The following is a 14,217-nucleotide window of genomic DNA, read 5'->3' as shown; positions in this document are numbered from 1 at the left end:
GTCCCTCTGTAATTGGCACTATTGAGGCCACACCTAAAATGCTGTGTTTTGGGCCCCTCACTTTTAGAAGGATACTGAAGTGCTGGAGTGTGTCCAGAGAAGGGCAACAAAGCTGGTGAAGAGTCTGGAGCGCAAGTCATGTGAGAATCAGCTGAGGAGGTTGGGGAGTTTTAGCCTGGATAAAAGGAGGCCTAGGGAACATGTTACTGTTTTCTACAACTGCTACCTGAAAGAGGTTCAGCCTCTTCTCCATGGTGACAAGTAACAGAAGAAGACGAAATGGCTTCAAGTTGCCCTACAGGAGATTTCAACTGGATATTGGGAGAAACTTCATTGAAACAGGGCTCAGTCATTGGATCAGGCTGCCCAGGGAAGTGGTAGAATCACTATCCTCAAGGTGTTGAGAAGGTGTGAGGATGTAGCACTTAGTGATGGACTGGGTGCTGGGTTAATGGTTGGACTGGATGATATTATAGGTCTTCTCCAATATAAATAATTCTATGATTCTATCATTCATTCCTTAGAATCCTTCAACTTCCTTAGAAACCCACTGTTTTCTTCTGCCTTGCATCAGAATTTGATGTTTCCTGGGTACCAATTTGATACTACCACTAGTTTGCATTAACTTTGCATAAATACCAACAGCTGAATTCCAGAGTCCCGGGATGCTGGTTCTCTGTTCCTTACAGTGATTTCATTTGTCCCCTACCTGCCATCTGATCTATTCATAGATTAAAAATAAGAACTTGCGTGGTGTAACAATTAACTTCACAAAATCTCCTCCTGGTATCAGGTAGCTGTTGACCACATTCACATGAGGATAGAAAAAAATTGAAGGGTGGAGTTTTTGTGCCTTTTGCCTGCTTGGCAAGAGACTACTCCTGTCTGTAATGCTCAACATTTTGATGACATAGCTCAGGGGGAGGGTATTTTCTCTGTTCATTACATGGTTTTTATTCATAGTCTTTTCAGCTGTTTTCTTAAGTTGCCAGTTTTTAACTGTTTTAAAATGGAGAGTAACACAGCCATTACTGATCTAACTAGTAAATAATTATGCCAACTGGTACTCTTAGGTATTCAAACACACAAAGTAAATAATTTTTACTTACATCCAAGCTCAAGTCACGGAGTATGTTGCCATATGTCAAACCAAGGGATTACATATTTAACTATTTTTACCCACTTCCATTTCAATGATGGGGACAGATTTACCATGTACTGCTGTAGTCAGTTCCAAAAAGAGACCTTAAACACTAATGAAAATTAATCATGTCCCTGCATAGCTGGGTTACTGTTGGAAGTCGCTATGTCGGCTCTTGTAGTTCTCCTCCCCCACACTTTTCTTTTAAATAGCATCTTTGTGAGTTGCATTTGATTTAAAGTTGTAGTTTTCAAGCCATAGTTCTGTTTGTGAGTGCTCTGATTTGGGCAAGCATGCAGGACTCTTCATTTGCCCACTCTAAATTGAACTTCATTATCTGTTAAAAGTTTGAAATTTGCCAGAAATATGAGAACATATTGCAGTTTCAGCATTATAGTTATCTCTTCTTTTAATGCCAAAGGAGAAAGAGTGTTGATGGTAGTTACTTCTAACAGGCCTGTGGCAGCTTGTTTCTGGCCAGATACTGCCAGGGAAAACAAATATAAAAAGGAGCCTCATGCAAGTGGGGTTCCTGTATTTCATTTCAACAAAGACGATACTGACTAAAAGGGTGGGATTATATGCTTGTATGAATCTTGTAAGCGATTTGACAGAAATGAGAGAAAATTGAAAACATTGCACACCAATATTTTTCTAAGCAAAATTTTCTCAATAAGCAGAATTTCTTAATGCTGTTTTAACTTGTGCAGTATGCAAATGTTTTTAATGTGAGCACACATGGGACTAGCATGTTGAGCTGGTGCAGTAGCAATGAACTGTCACAGTTCTTTCGCAGTCAGATCTTTTAATTTATTCTGGTCCTTCTTCTTTTCAGCACGTAGCCTGCTAGTTGCTAGGCAACCATAAGTGGTGGTTTGTTTTTTTTTTTTACTGCACATGATTTTTATGTGGTAGTTGTTGTGGTTATTATTTTCTAATTACGTAAGTGAGCAAAAGGATTCAAATCAGAGTTGCACTAATAATTAATGATTTTCACCTACTGTATCCACAACACAGCAATTTGAGATTGTTAGAAAAGATCCCATTTGTTTATAGTATGGATGCACATATACAGTGGGAGTGGAAGATAGTTCTTCTTTGTAAGAGTAGGTTCTATAAAAATCATAGAACAGAACAAGCTGTTATTGATCTGAGTAGACAAAATCAGGCTGTAGTCTTGGGTCATGCCCTTAATGCTTTTTCTTTCACGGCCATAAGTAATTTTCAGTAATTAATTGTATCAAGCAAAAGCTTGAGGGTTTTCTGAGGCCTTCTTAGTTTAATAGAATGTGTGAACAAATCATAGTTGGCTGGGTTTGCACTATTCTTGAAAATGGAATATTGCTGTTTAATAATTTATGAATTGTATTTTTAATATAAAATACCATATAAGGTGGGTGTGTAAGAGAATGTGTATGTAAAAAGAGAAAAGAATACAGCCAGAAACGACTTCAGTAGGACAAATAGGCTAAACATGTTTTAAAATTTGATTAAAATTAGTTTATTGGTACCTGTTTGGTTTTTACTGAAGTAGTTCTGTTTAGTATTATACTCTGAAGCACAGTTGAAGAAACCCAGCATCCGTGGTTCAGAAATTTTATTCACATAGGAATTTCCGTTAAGGCTGCTGAAATAAAACCCAGCAGTGATAGTCCTTCTGTACAGCTAATCCACACTCAGAGTGTACTCAGGCGCAGGCAGGTAAGTTACAGTGTGCTGTTTAATGGTGCAACAGGATACTGCTTTGTTTTGTTTTGCTTTCCTCACAATCAGTGCCTTGCATGTGTAAGGTGGGCACTTATCACTTAGGAATGGCTGAATTGTCACTAGGCTTCTGTATAATGCTCCTAAGAAGTCTGAATGTTTTGCAGTATTTTATGTTCATTTTATAAACGGGGAATAGAAGCTTAAATTTTAAGATACCATTTGGGCACCAGAGATTCAGTTGCTGGTTTTCGTAGTGTTGTATCTGTTCAGAAGAAATTCCACTGATCTCAGTTGCAGCTGTTACTGCTCAACACTTCCCTCTATGACCCAAGATGCAGTCTTCAAACTTCAAATTAATAGAAACACATATATATAATGCATTGCTTTTCCTTGTATTGCTTCCAGTTTCACTGTGAGAGGGCAATCTGTGATGAAGACAGGTTCTGTCATGTAGCATGACACAGACACACAGGTCAGGAACAAAGTTGGTGCCTTTAAATCCATTCTATAAACACTTGGACAGGGGAAATATAAAAGTAATGAACATGTGAGTCCGTACCAAAGGAGGTGGCAGGTGCAGTGGCCAAAATGTCACATTTGCTGGCAAGAGAGAAATAAATAAGACTTGGCTGTGACAGTTACCTGGCCATTGTATGCTTTTGTCTATTTCAGTAACAGGGTTCTTCCCAAATAAATTAGATCTGTTGGCTGAAGTTGCTAGTAGCTGCTACTCAGCTGCCAGTGGTCTCTGTGGGTATCTATCCCAATGGCTGTAAGTTGTAGGAGGAGTACAGAGACTTCACTGTCCCCTCCTGGGACGGGGATGCACCGAAGGCCCAGTGCCTTGTCTCACCTGCAGCAGCCACACCCAGGAGCGCTCTCAGGTGTGTGCCAGAACCTTGCTGAGACCCCGGAGGCAGCTTGGCAGCTACTGCTGAGCAGCAAGGGCTGCTGCTGCTGCTGCTGCTGCTGCTGCAAGTCTGACACAACTGTACAGGATGAGACAGAGGCTTTTGGTTTCTAGGTCTGTGTTGAATGAAAAAATAGTCTAGCTGCCAGTTAGTGTCAAAGTTTCTGTAGAACAGTGCTGATTAGCAGTCTGAAATTAGATTATTTACATTATTGTTCTCTGTGATGGAAGGAGCAGCATTGTCTCAGGACCAAACTGAGAAGAATAAAAAATCATGGATTAGGTGAGCACCAGATAGTTAGGAAATGAGGAAAATCTGTTTATTCCTTCTTGTTAATTAATCTATCAGGTCCATAAGAAAAATAGTACTTCTCAAATTCTGATGTTACCTCAGGCATTAAGAAAGGCATACTGTATAGTAAGCATTAATTACTTCCATAAAGGGGAGAGCTGTTGCTAACTTCATGCTTTTTATCATCCTTATTCTCCATTGCAGAATTGCTTCAGTTAACCTTCAGTTCAGTTTTAGTTCAATGTCTGGTAAGATCCTACACCACTCTGAAGTGTGGTTGCAAGAGAAAACCCAGAAGGAAACAGTACTTGGTAGCTTTTTTGCCCAACTCCTGTGAGTTTGATGTTCCTGAGACACTATCTGAAAATTCAGCTGCGAAAACAGGGCCTTTCTGGAGTAGCTGGGGAGAAGGAAGCATGTGAATGTGAACTGGGAAATACTTGTGAATGCTGTGTGCAGTTCTTCACAAAACTGCTTTTTTCTGCTACTCTGCAAAAATTACATGCACATGGGGGAAAAAACCCAACCAAAACCAACCAAAAACCACCTATACCCGTAAGCGTCATCAGCACATTTTCTCTCAAGGTGACTTGTAGCCATATATTATTTGGAAAATGACAAATCAGAAGATGAAAAAAAGATCCTCAATACAAAAGTGTTATAATAGCTATTAAAAGAGCATGAACAGTGGGAAGTATGGATACGTCTAAGTATCCATACTTAGACGTATGATTCTATCATTCATTATAGGCAATGTTCTGATAGTATAAAAGTTGTGTAGAAAATCTGTCACTTTATTTCAAATTAATTAAGAGGTACAAATGGCAGTAGTGATTTTCAATATAGTTGGAATGATCTTTCCAGAAACCCAACAGTCATTAATAGAAGTTACTCATTTTTTTGGTTGTAACATCGAGTTAGTGTAATAGCAATCAGCATATAGTATAATGGAAATCAGAATGGTTTGCTATAATGAGGAATTACAAGATTAACCATATAGTGATCAAGAAGACAAATTTAAAGAGTGACTGAAGGGAGAATTGCTAAAAATTACTGAACAAGGAAACAATAGGAGTGTACTCAGCAAAAGACTGTGGAATTCAGATGCAAATCCTAATTCTTCTTTCATAAAGCCTCCTCTCTATGTATTCATCCCTAGTGATGTTAGATGTCATTGACATATTAATGATATGTTAGGACTACAGTTTCAAATTTCAAATTGTAAGTTAATGGTCTGTACCAAATTTAAAAATCAGGGTTTAGTTTCTAACTCTTTGAAAGAAAAAAACATTATTTTATTCCATTATTTTAATTTTTTTCATACTATTAGATTGTGTGTGTGTGTTTTGTGAGAAAGTTGTAATAATTCCTTTCCATATGGTTTGTTTTTCTCATCAGTTCAGGACGGCAGCTAAGTGAAGTCTTCATTCAGCTCCCATCCAGGAAAGAACTACCAGAGTATTATGAATTGATTAGGAAACCAGTGGACTTCAAAAAGATAAAGGTAAAGATTGGAGGAATTTTGGAAGTGCAGGTTCCTCCATTTCTTTTTGTTTTACAGAAGTGTGACCATAACATTGTTTTTAAAATAACAATATTAATATTTCATGCCACCTGTATGATGGATTAAATTTTAAACATTGTCACACAATTTGTTAGTAATTTTGTTTGATGTATATTGCAGTGTATCATTGTAATTTCAAGGCCAAATCAAACTATAGTAATGTTACAGAGATGACATCTCAGTGCCTTTTTTGCAAAGACCTCTTTGTGAATCTGTCAACAGATTTGGTAAAAACACACTGTTGACAAAGATTTCATAGTTCTCGGGGAATATACCTATACCTACGTTTAAAATCATAGAACCATAAATATCCTGAGTTAGAAGGGATGCTCATGTATTATCACATCCAACTCCTGGCCCGCACAGGACACACACTGGAATCACACCATGTGCCTGAGAGCACTGTCCAAACACTTTTGGAACTCTGTTAGGTTTGGTACTGTGACCACTTACCTGGGGAGCCTGTAACAGTGCCCAGCCACCCTCTGGGTGAAGAACTTTTTCCTGATATCCAACCTAAACCTCCCCTGACACAACTTCAGGTCATTCCCTCAGGTCCTACCATTGGTCAGCACAGAGAAGAGTCCAGGAAGTGCCCCTGCACTTGCCCTCATAAGGAATTTGTAGACCCCAGTGAGGTCTCCCATAAGTCTCCTCCTCTCCAGGCTGAACAGACTAAATGTACTCGGCTCTTCATAGGGCTTCCCCTTCTAGACCCTAGTCTCATACCTTGGAAGAGCCAGGTCAGATCCAAACAGAGTTTGGTAGATGGGGTCTTGGCAGCATGTTGCAGCTTGAGTGATGTCATAATTCTGTATCTTTCACTTGTGTTACAGTTACTGGGTTTCTTTCCTATGAAGACAAAACTTGAACTTCTTTTACCAAAAGAGCTCCATTTTTCTTGCTTTTAACTCTTACAGTTCACAAAGAAATTGCATAATTTTTGCTCTTTTACCTTGATGTATTTTTTTAATAATATGCTAACAAAATGGTTGAAGACATTCTGTTTTAAACAGATTTTTATCTTGATGCTTAGGTAAAATTTTTTAAGAGAAAGCTTTTAGTGTGTTTAATCCAATATTAATTCAGTTTCCTCTCTGCTGTTCTTCTTTCTGCACGGCTTCCCGTCAATACTTGTATTCATTTCCTCAACAAATGCAACAGGAACGAATTCGCAACCATAAATATCGGAGTCTTGGGGATTTGGAAAAAGATGTCATGTTGCTGTGTCACAATGCACAGACATTCAACTTGGAGGGATCTCAGGTCTGAATGAGTTAATTTCTATTCAACATAAATTCTGTTAAACATAGGGTTTCCCCTATCTAACATTTTTAGTGCTTGTTGTTTACTGTTTTTGTAAAAAACTCTGTTTCATTTCTTGTGTATTTTCAGAAAATATGTTTTTAGAGCTAATTCTGAGATCAGTTTTTTCTGATCTGTGTGTACTTTAAAACTTCATTAAGACTCTGTGGTTTTGAATCTGTGGTGAAAGGCAGTGTGTGAAGTGATATATCAGTTTAGGTTTTCCACAGTGCATCACAGAAGTAGCAGATGCTAACAGTACAGCTCTAGGACAGGATATTGAAGAAATACATCATAGAACACTCTTCATTTCTGCTAATGGAAGATAAAAATTCAGGATTGTCCATCAGTAAAGATTTATGTAGCCTCTGAAGCCTCTGTTTTTTAAATTTCTTTTATTATTGAAAGATGAGTCTCAGGTTTAGAAGGCAAACTCATCTCAAACAGATGTTTCCCATGCATGAGTGGGCTCAAAATTCAGAGCAGGGTGCTTATACAAAAGGAAAGACTATGACGTTTGGATGGCAGTTACAGAATATAAGACAGATAAGAAAATTGTCTTACAATACAGTGAAACACAGTCTTGGATGATTATTTTTAAAGATGAGATCCAAAAAGTATGATGCAAACACAATATTCAGTTGAAGCAGAACCCTGAAGACAGTTTCCCTAACATGAAAGAGATGTTAGGGAAACATAAAAAAAGATGTTATTTGAAGGCTAAATAAAAGTAAGCTGAAGGATGATGCTGCCAATAACAAATGTTTTCTTAAAATTTCTGAACATTAATGATAACATTTAGCTAAATTAGGGAGTTTATGTTAGATTTTGAGAATTAAAAATTAGTATGGAATTTATTAGAAAGAATTTTTGGAGTCAGTTCATCATTTAGTGATTATTTTTGATATCAAAAGACAGAAAAAGTTATTTCTTTAATATGTACATGGGATTTTTTTTACTGTCTTCAGTTACATGGAAGCAACTACAAAGAAATCAGCTGAAAACATTTTTAAAAGTAAATTAATTATGGTAGAAATCTTGAGACAAAATTTTGCTACATGTTCAGATGTAGATTTTCAGTTTACTACTTATTCATATAGCAGTAAAATGGCTATAAGTATGTAATTATAACAAGAGGGAGAAAATAAGTATCTAATTATAACAAGAGGGAGAAAAAAGTGAAGGAAAGTTAATAACAAAAAGTATAAATGAGACTTCAGAAAATGGTAAAGGTTGGTAGAGGAGATAAAAGAGGTAAAAAAACCCCAGTGGTGAAATGAGAAAAATAATGAAATTATTCACAATCAGAATGACTCAACCTACTTATGCAAAACTGATGTCTTGTTGCGCAGAGATTGTAGAATTGAGATGAGTAATCCTGAGTGAATAGAAGTGTTAGTGTTAGATACTGCTGCTCTGTTTGGAAATAACATCTATCAGTGTTGTAGTATTATTTTTTGTTCCAGTGAACCACCATTTGTTTTACTTTTTATATCATGAAAGCTAAATAGTGTGTATCTAAGATGGTTTTTTTCTTTTTTTTTTTTTTTTTTTCTGTAAAGTTCTCAGAGCATTCATTTTTATTTCCCCTTAGTTGCAGGACATTTCTGCAGTAGTCCTCCAGTTTTCCAGACTTCCATGATACCTTGTGTTCTTTGTTATAGTTCTGGTCTCCCTTTCCTCTGACATTGACTTCAATTGACTTCAGTAGATTATTTGTGTGTACACTCAAAACAAGGGCTAAGAAGAAGGGCTAATTCAGCTAGTTTTTTCAGCACTCAGTCACCTTCAGGTGTTCTCTTAGTGTGGTGCCTACTGCTTTTCCTTGGCATAAAGCAGTTTCATCTGCAATGAAAGCTTATTCAAGGTTTTCATGAATAGAATGACTTTATGTGTTAAGGCTTTTGTCCTCAATGAAACCTCAGTGTTTTGAAAAGCTTTTCAGGTTATAGTAGTCAAACAAGTAGTAGACACGCAGATGTGTACAGGGTTAAAGATGCTTGTGTGTCTCTTCAGACAGAAGATTTCTCATGAATGTTGTAATTTGTTGCAAAGATCTTTTGTTGTTGCTTCTCCCTTTTTGAAGGAAGTTCTACTGTCATTGTTGCTTGATTTTTTGAAACCTGTTGGAATTGGGTTTCTGTCAAAATAATAAAATTTCTATTTTCATGAAGCAGCCACATGGGGTTTTTTGTGTATCAAAATAGATAGGAATATTACAAATAATTCCACATAAAGAAGGTTAAAATAATTTTTGAAACCTCTGTATTTCATTAGGAAACGGTTTAAAAGTCTGGGTCACATTGATGCCCTAAATATGTAGTGACCAGCGTTAGAAAAAAAAAGTCATACAGGTCATTAATTCTTTTTGTCTTAGAAAAATGTTTTTTGTGAGAAAGAGCAGAAGGTTAGTTGAAAGACCCATTCCTAAGAACAGTTAATATGCTAGGTTTATATTTATGAAAAATAAATTGTTCCCAAGAGGAATTCGGTAGGTTCTAGCAATAGCTGATTTGAAAAGAAATAGGTATAAGAGAAAGTCAATTATTATTTGACTTTAAGGAAGGAAGTTCTAGAGTCTCACAGCTCACTAATGTCATAAGATAGGAGAGCAGCCTTCTCAAAACATTCAGGATTATTTTTTATAGATAATAAATACAATAAAATTTTACAATGATTGAGAGCAGTCAAACATCTCAAAACAAAAAGCACATAGGAAATCAGAGAATGGGGAGCAATCCACAGTGAAAGGCAGTTTTTCAAAAAAAGCACATCGTGGTCAAGTTAAAAAAGTAGGAATTGGATATTTCATGTTAAGTACTCTGAAGAAACTTATTCTAATTCAGCTTGTTGAACCCACATAGTATTAGACCACTTCTATCACATTTAGGATACAGACTGCATAATGGCAGCCAAAAATCCTCCCATTATTTTTGTTACAAATACCTGGTGTCCCTTTATACAAGAAAGTGTGTCATTTAACCTGAGGAGTAGAATGACGGACAGCCAAGGTAAATGATGATCATGATGATGATCATGATGATGATGATAAAATCAAATGCAGTCTGTGCCTCTATACTCCTCTAGGAATGATTCTTAATTTTTTAAAGCTGAATTGTGCAGTGCTTGTTTTCTGCCATTTTACAAAACAAACCACACTAGATCATTTGTTCAGGTGATGACAGAGAATCTGATACTCAGCAACACAGCAAGATTTTTACTTTGTTAAATCTAAGAAATATGTTGCAAGCCAAAAGTTCACTCTTGAGAGTCCCCTCCTGGTGGAGGTTGAAGAGAAAATCTAATGTACCAAAGATACTTTGGATACTAGAGAATGTTTGAGAACACATGTTCAATTTAGAGGAAGCCCTAATTTTTTTCTTTTTTAGTCTTTTTAGATGTGAGAGGAAGGAAGGGATGGGCTGCTTGTGATAAATTCTTTTCCTTGTAGCCTCTTTGAATTTCAGAAAAAACCTAAAGAGAATTAAATGAGGGTTAGCTATTTGTCATTATTAACTGTATTGTCAGATGATAACTCGTGTTTCAATTATGGTGCTTACTGCTGAAGTTTGTTCCTTTGGCAGGTTTTCAAGGGTGTTATGATCTGATGAAAATGCACAATAGTTCCTATGGTAGTAGAAATAACAAGAAAAACATTAACTAGACGTTTTAGATGTAATACCGTGTAAGAGTTGTTTCTTTGCAGCTCACTACTGACAAATTTCTTCATTTATAGCATGAAGAGTGAATGTTGGCATTTCTTATACAATTCATGCAACAGACATTATTGCTTGGTGTTAGAAAAGGGCATGTATTCCATAGACTTGGACTGGAAATTTAGGTCTATGGTGTGAATTTCTGATTCTGCTTGACTTCATAGTTCTGACAGACTTTGTACCTGTACTGTAGATCTATGAGGACTCCATTGTTCTTCAGTCTGTGTTCAAAAGTGCACGACAGAAGATAGCCAAAGAAGAAGAAAGTGAGGATGAAAGCAATGATGATGAAGAAGAAGATGAGGAAGAAGAATCAGAATCAGAATGTGAGTCCCCAGCTATATACTGACAAAGAAATGTTTCAGGGGATGGAAGAGCAGGTTATGCTGCTTCTGCGTGGAGACAGATTATTAGGTTCTGTTTTCTGTTGGTGGAAGTAGTTTCTTACTAGGGTTGCTTAGGTGTAACATTGTTTTGGTCTTTCAACTGGGTGTCCTGGCTTACTTCTATTTAAGCTACTCCTAAGCCAAAAACAATTTGTGGAGGTGTTTTGTGGGTGACCATAATTGTTTATAAGCCCTTCAGGGCCTGTTCATGATGTTTGTAAATGGAAGTGCCTGAAAAGGCTGGAGACAGTCTTTATTGGCAAGTGGTCAACCTTCATGCATGATGTGACGTACAAAGTTCATCACATGGTTAAGAACCAGATTATGTTGAAAACACTCTTCAGTGTGACAAGGACTAAGTGAAACTCTGATTGTTTCAGAGCACTCATTAAGTCCCTGTAGGTTTGGAAACATGATGAAGTGGAGAAGGATGGATTCCTTAATTGCACTTTGTGCCATCTAGTACATCTAATTCCAGCTACCCCTTTTCTCTGGTTACAGAAGCTGTAGTGCTTGGCCCTGAGTTACCCTTCCAAGTGTGTCACATGTGTGTGCTAAGCATGCTACTTTAGTACCTCATTTGGAAATGAATGGATATTCTGGAATCAGAATAACATGTGCTTTAGAAACGTGTCAACTCAAAATTCGCCAGTAACCTCCACATAGAACTTCTGTACTTTAAAATACAAAAAAAGTCTGTTTATACAAAGGCTAAATATTTCTATGCTAAGGAAGAAAATGCTTTTAAATGTATATCTTTTCAAAGGACCATATACTATCTGTGCACACCATACATTCTGAGAATCAAAAGAAAATGGATACGGTTAGCTAAAAGTTAGTCTTTATAGTTTAATATATTACTGTTACAACTATTGAAAACAAGAGAAATAAAGCAAATACCTCTTGCTTTGTTGTTCCACAGCCCATGTAAAGTCAGAGGGGAATGCCTTTTCAGGCTGCTACCAGAGGTGAATTTCTGTGAACAAGAGACAGCATTTAAAGCTGATAAGTGAATGTTACATTAATGTACTCTGTTGAACTTTTTGCAGCAAAATCAGTGAAAGTCAAAATCAAGTTGAATAAGAAGGATGAAAAAAGTCGGGAGAAAGGTAAAGGCAAGAAGAGGCAAAGCAGAGCAAAAGCCAAGCCTGTCGTGAGTGATGATGATAGTGATGAGGATCAAGATGAAAATGTAAGTTTTGTTCAGTGAGACTGTGGAAGTGGTTGCAGTGATTGCGTCTCTGCCCTGTTCTGCTTGCTGTCAGAATTCTCAACTATTCATGCTTAAGCACATATTTAACTTGTAGTCATCATCCTGAGAGAATTGGGTGGGGGTGTTAACTGTACCTGAGTGTGCTTATGAAAACTGATACCAGTTCTGGAAGACAAGAAGTCTAAGAAGTTTGGATCTTATTTCTTCGAGCTGTTCCTACATTCATTGAATCTTTAAGTCTCATGGTCTGTTTGCTTTTGTCCACAGATGAAAAACTTACAGCTTGATTATTTTTTACCTTTGTTTTAGTGGGTGCTTCTATTATTGCAGCAAATGAAAATAGATGTCTTCCTAGTTGTTTTTAAATGTCTGGATAGAAAGAAAGACCTGGTGTTTCCTGACTCTCTGTCTTTCCTCTCTAAAGAAGTCTACAGCAATTAGATGAAATTTCATGAAAGAGAAATACTAGATAACACAGTACCTTTCTTCAGGCTATCTTGATTTGTCAGTTTAATTGTCATATTTCTTCTTCATACTTCCTTTTATTTTTCCTTCTTTAACAAATTCCACAGAACAGCTGGAAAGAATTTCTGACTTGTCTTGTGTCTCTTACCTCTAGGACCAGTCGGAAGCAAGCGGAAGTGATGATGAGTGATCCATAGGGTTTATTTTCTTGGCAGAACTGACCCCTTCCCCTTCTCTTCTCTTTTCTCCTATTTTACATCCAGTGAATTCTTTTTGTCAAATAGACATTGGGTCATTTCTGTATTCTCATTCTCTATAAATTAGCTTTAGGATAGTGCCAGACAAACATATGATATCATGGTGTAAAAAAGGCAAAAAAATGTAACATATTGTGACCAAATGGGCCTCAAAAAACAACGGAGAAACCTTTTGAGGGAAAATGTGGGTTGATAGTATATTTCTCTGGGCTGGTTTTGACTTCGTAATGGTTTGATTGTGCCTGGTTTTATCATTTGATAAGGTTTTTTTTCAGTGGCATCAGAAAGGCAACAAAAAAAAAGTCTTTTGTAGCACTGATAACCAGGAGAAGTCATTAAAAGCCACTGGTTACTTTATTTTTCATCAGGCCGTTTTCAAATTTTTTATTTGTCCTGTATTGGTTTTTTACACTGTGGTACATATATGCAACTTTGTTTAATAGCTTCTAAATGTTCAGTAGTTAGCTTTCATACACCTTACCCCATATACATTTTTCCACTTTATGCTTGATGATCTTCAGAAAAAGCCTTTTTGAATTGTATCAAATTTATGTCTACTGTAAACTTTGCTTAACTTTTTTTTTCTCTATTAAAGAAGTTGGTTTAAAAATGCTATTGAATATTGCAATCTATATAGTGTAACGTATGGCTTCTTTCATCAGACTGATCTTCTATGTTACCAATGTGGATTATCACCTTTTCCCTAAAGTGTACTTAATCTTTGCTTTCTTTGCACAATGTCTTTGGTTGCAAGTCATAAGCCTGAGGCAAATAAAATTCCAGTAATTTTGAAGAATATGGTGTTGGTGTTTTCCTAATAAAGAGATAAAACGTTTTTAGTTCAAAAGATGCAGCCTTGTGTTACGAGTTCCACAAAAATATTTTTATAATAGCAAGGAGAGAGCAGGAGTATCTCCTGTAGACAAGTCCACTTTGGTCCTTCCTCGATGTAAAATCCACATATCATAAAAGTATTTTCAGAGATGGAGAGAAGATACGCAATACATGTTAAAGAATAATAAAATTGAAGTAGAAGACTACTACCTTGAAATAAAAGCATAATTCATTACTTATTTACAATTGAAGTGATAAAGCAATAAAATAAACTCTTTTCTTTTTCTTTCAGGAAATATATATCCATATGCCTTAGTGGGCATGAATACAATTAGTTATGCAGGCAGTCAGCCCACCATAAGTCACTTTATTTAAAGTCTTATCTTGAGGTATCACAGTGGTGATGCAATATGATGCAGTGATCTAA

At 36.5% G+C, this 14,217-nt stretch overlaps 1 protein-coding gene across 7 annotated transcripts in view; it reads left to right on the top strand.

Moving 5' to 3' along the window:
* SMARCA2 (SWI/SNF related, matrix associated, actin dependent regulator of chromatin, subfamily a, member 2) overlaps nucleotides 1-13,752 on the top strand; it is a 201,783-nt gene extending 188,031 nt beyond the window's left edge. For all 7 annotated transcript variants that reach the window (XM_050987298.1, XM_018918419.3, XM_018918420.3 and 4 more), the window contains 5 exons: nucleotides 5,449-5,554; nucleotides 6,779-6,880; nucleotides 10,829-10,961; nucleotides 12,071-12,213; nucleotides 12,854-13,752. In XM_050987298.1, coding sequence (XP_050843255.1) covers nucleotides 5,449-5,554; nucleotides 6,779-6,880; nucleotides 10,829-10,961; nucleotides 12,071-12,213; nucleotides 12,854-12,889 — 520 coding nt within the window. In that variant the 3' untranslated portion in view covers nucleotides 12,890-13,752. The remainder of the gene's footprint in view (nucleotides 1-5,448; nucleotides 5,555-6,778; nucleotides 6,881-10,828; nucleotides 10,962-12,070; nucleotides 12,214-12,853) is intronic.
* The last annotated feature ends 465 nt before the right edge of the window (nucleotides 13,753-14,217 follow it).

This window comes from Serinus canaria, chromosome Z (assembly GCF_022539315.1).
Source record: "Serinus canaria isolate serCan28SL12 chromosome Z, serCan2020, whole genome shotgun sequence".
Classification (NCBI taxonomy): domain Eukaryota; kingdom Metazoa; phylum Chordata; class Aves; order Passeriformes; family Fringillidae; genus Serinus; species Serinus canaria.
The sequence above is the reverse complement of the archived record's forward strand: the minus strand, read 5'-3'. Positions and strand labels throughout refer to the sequence as shown.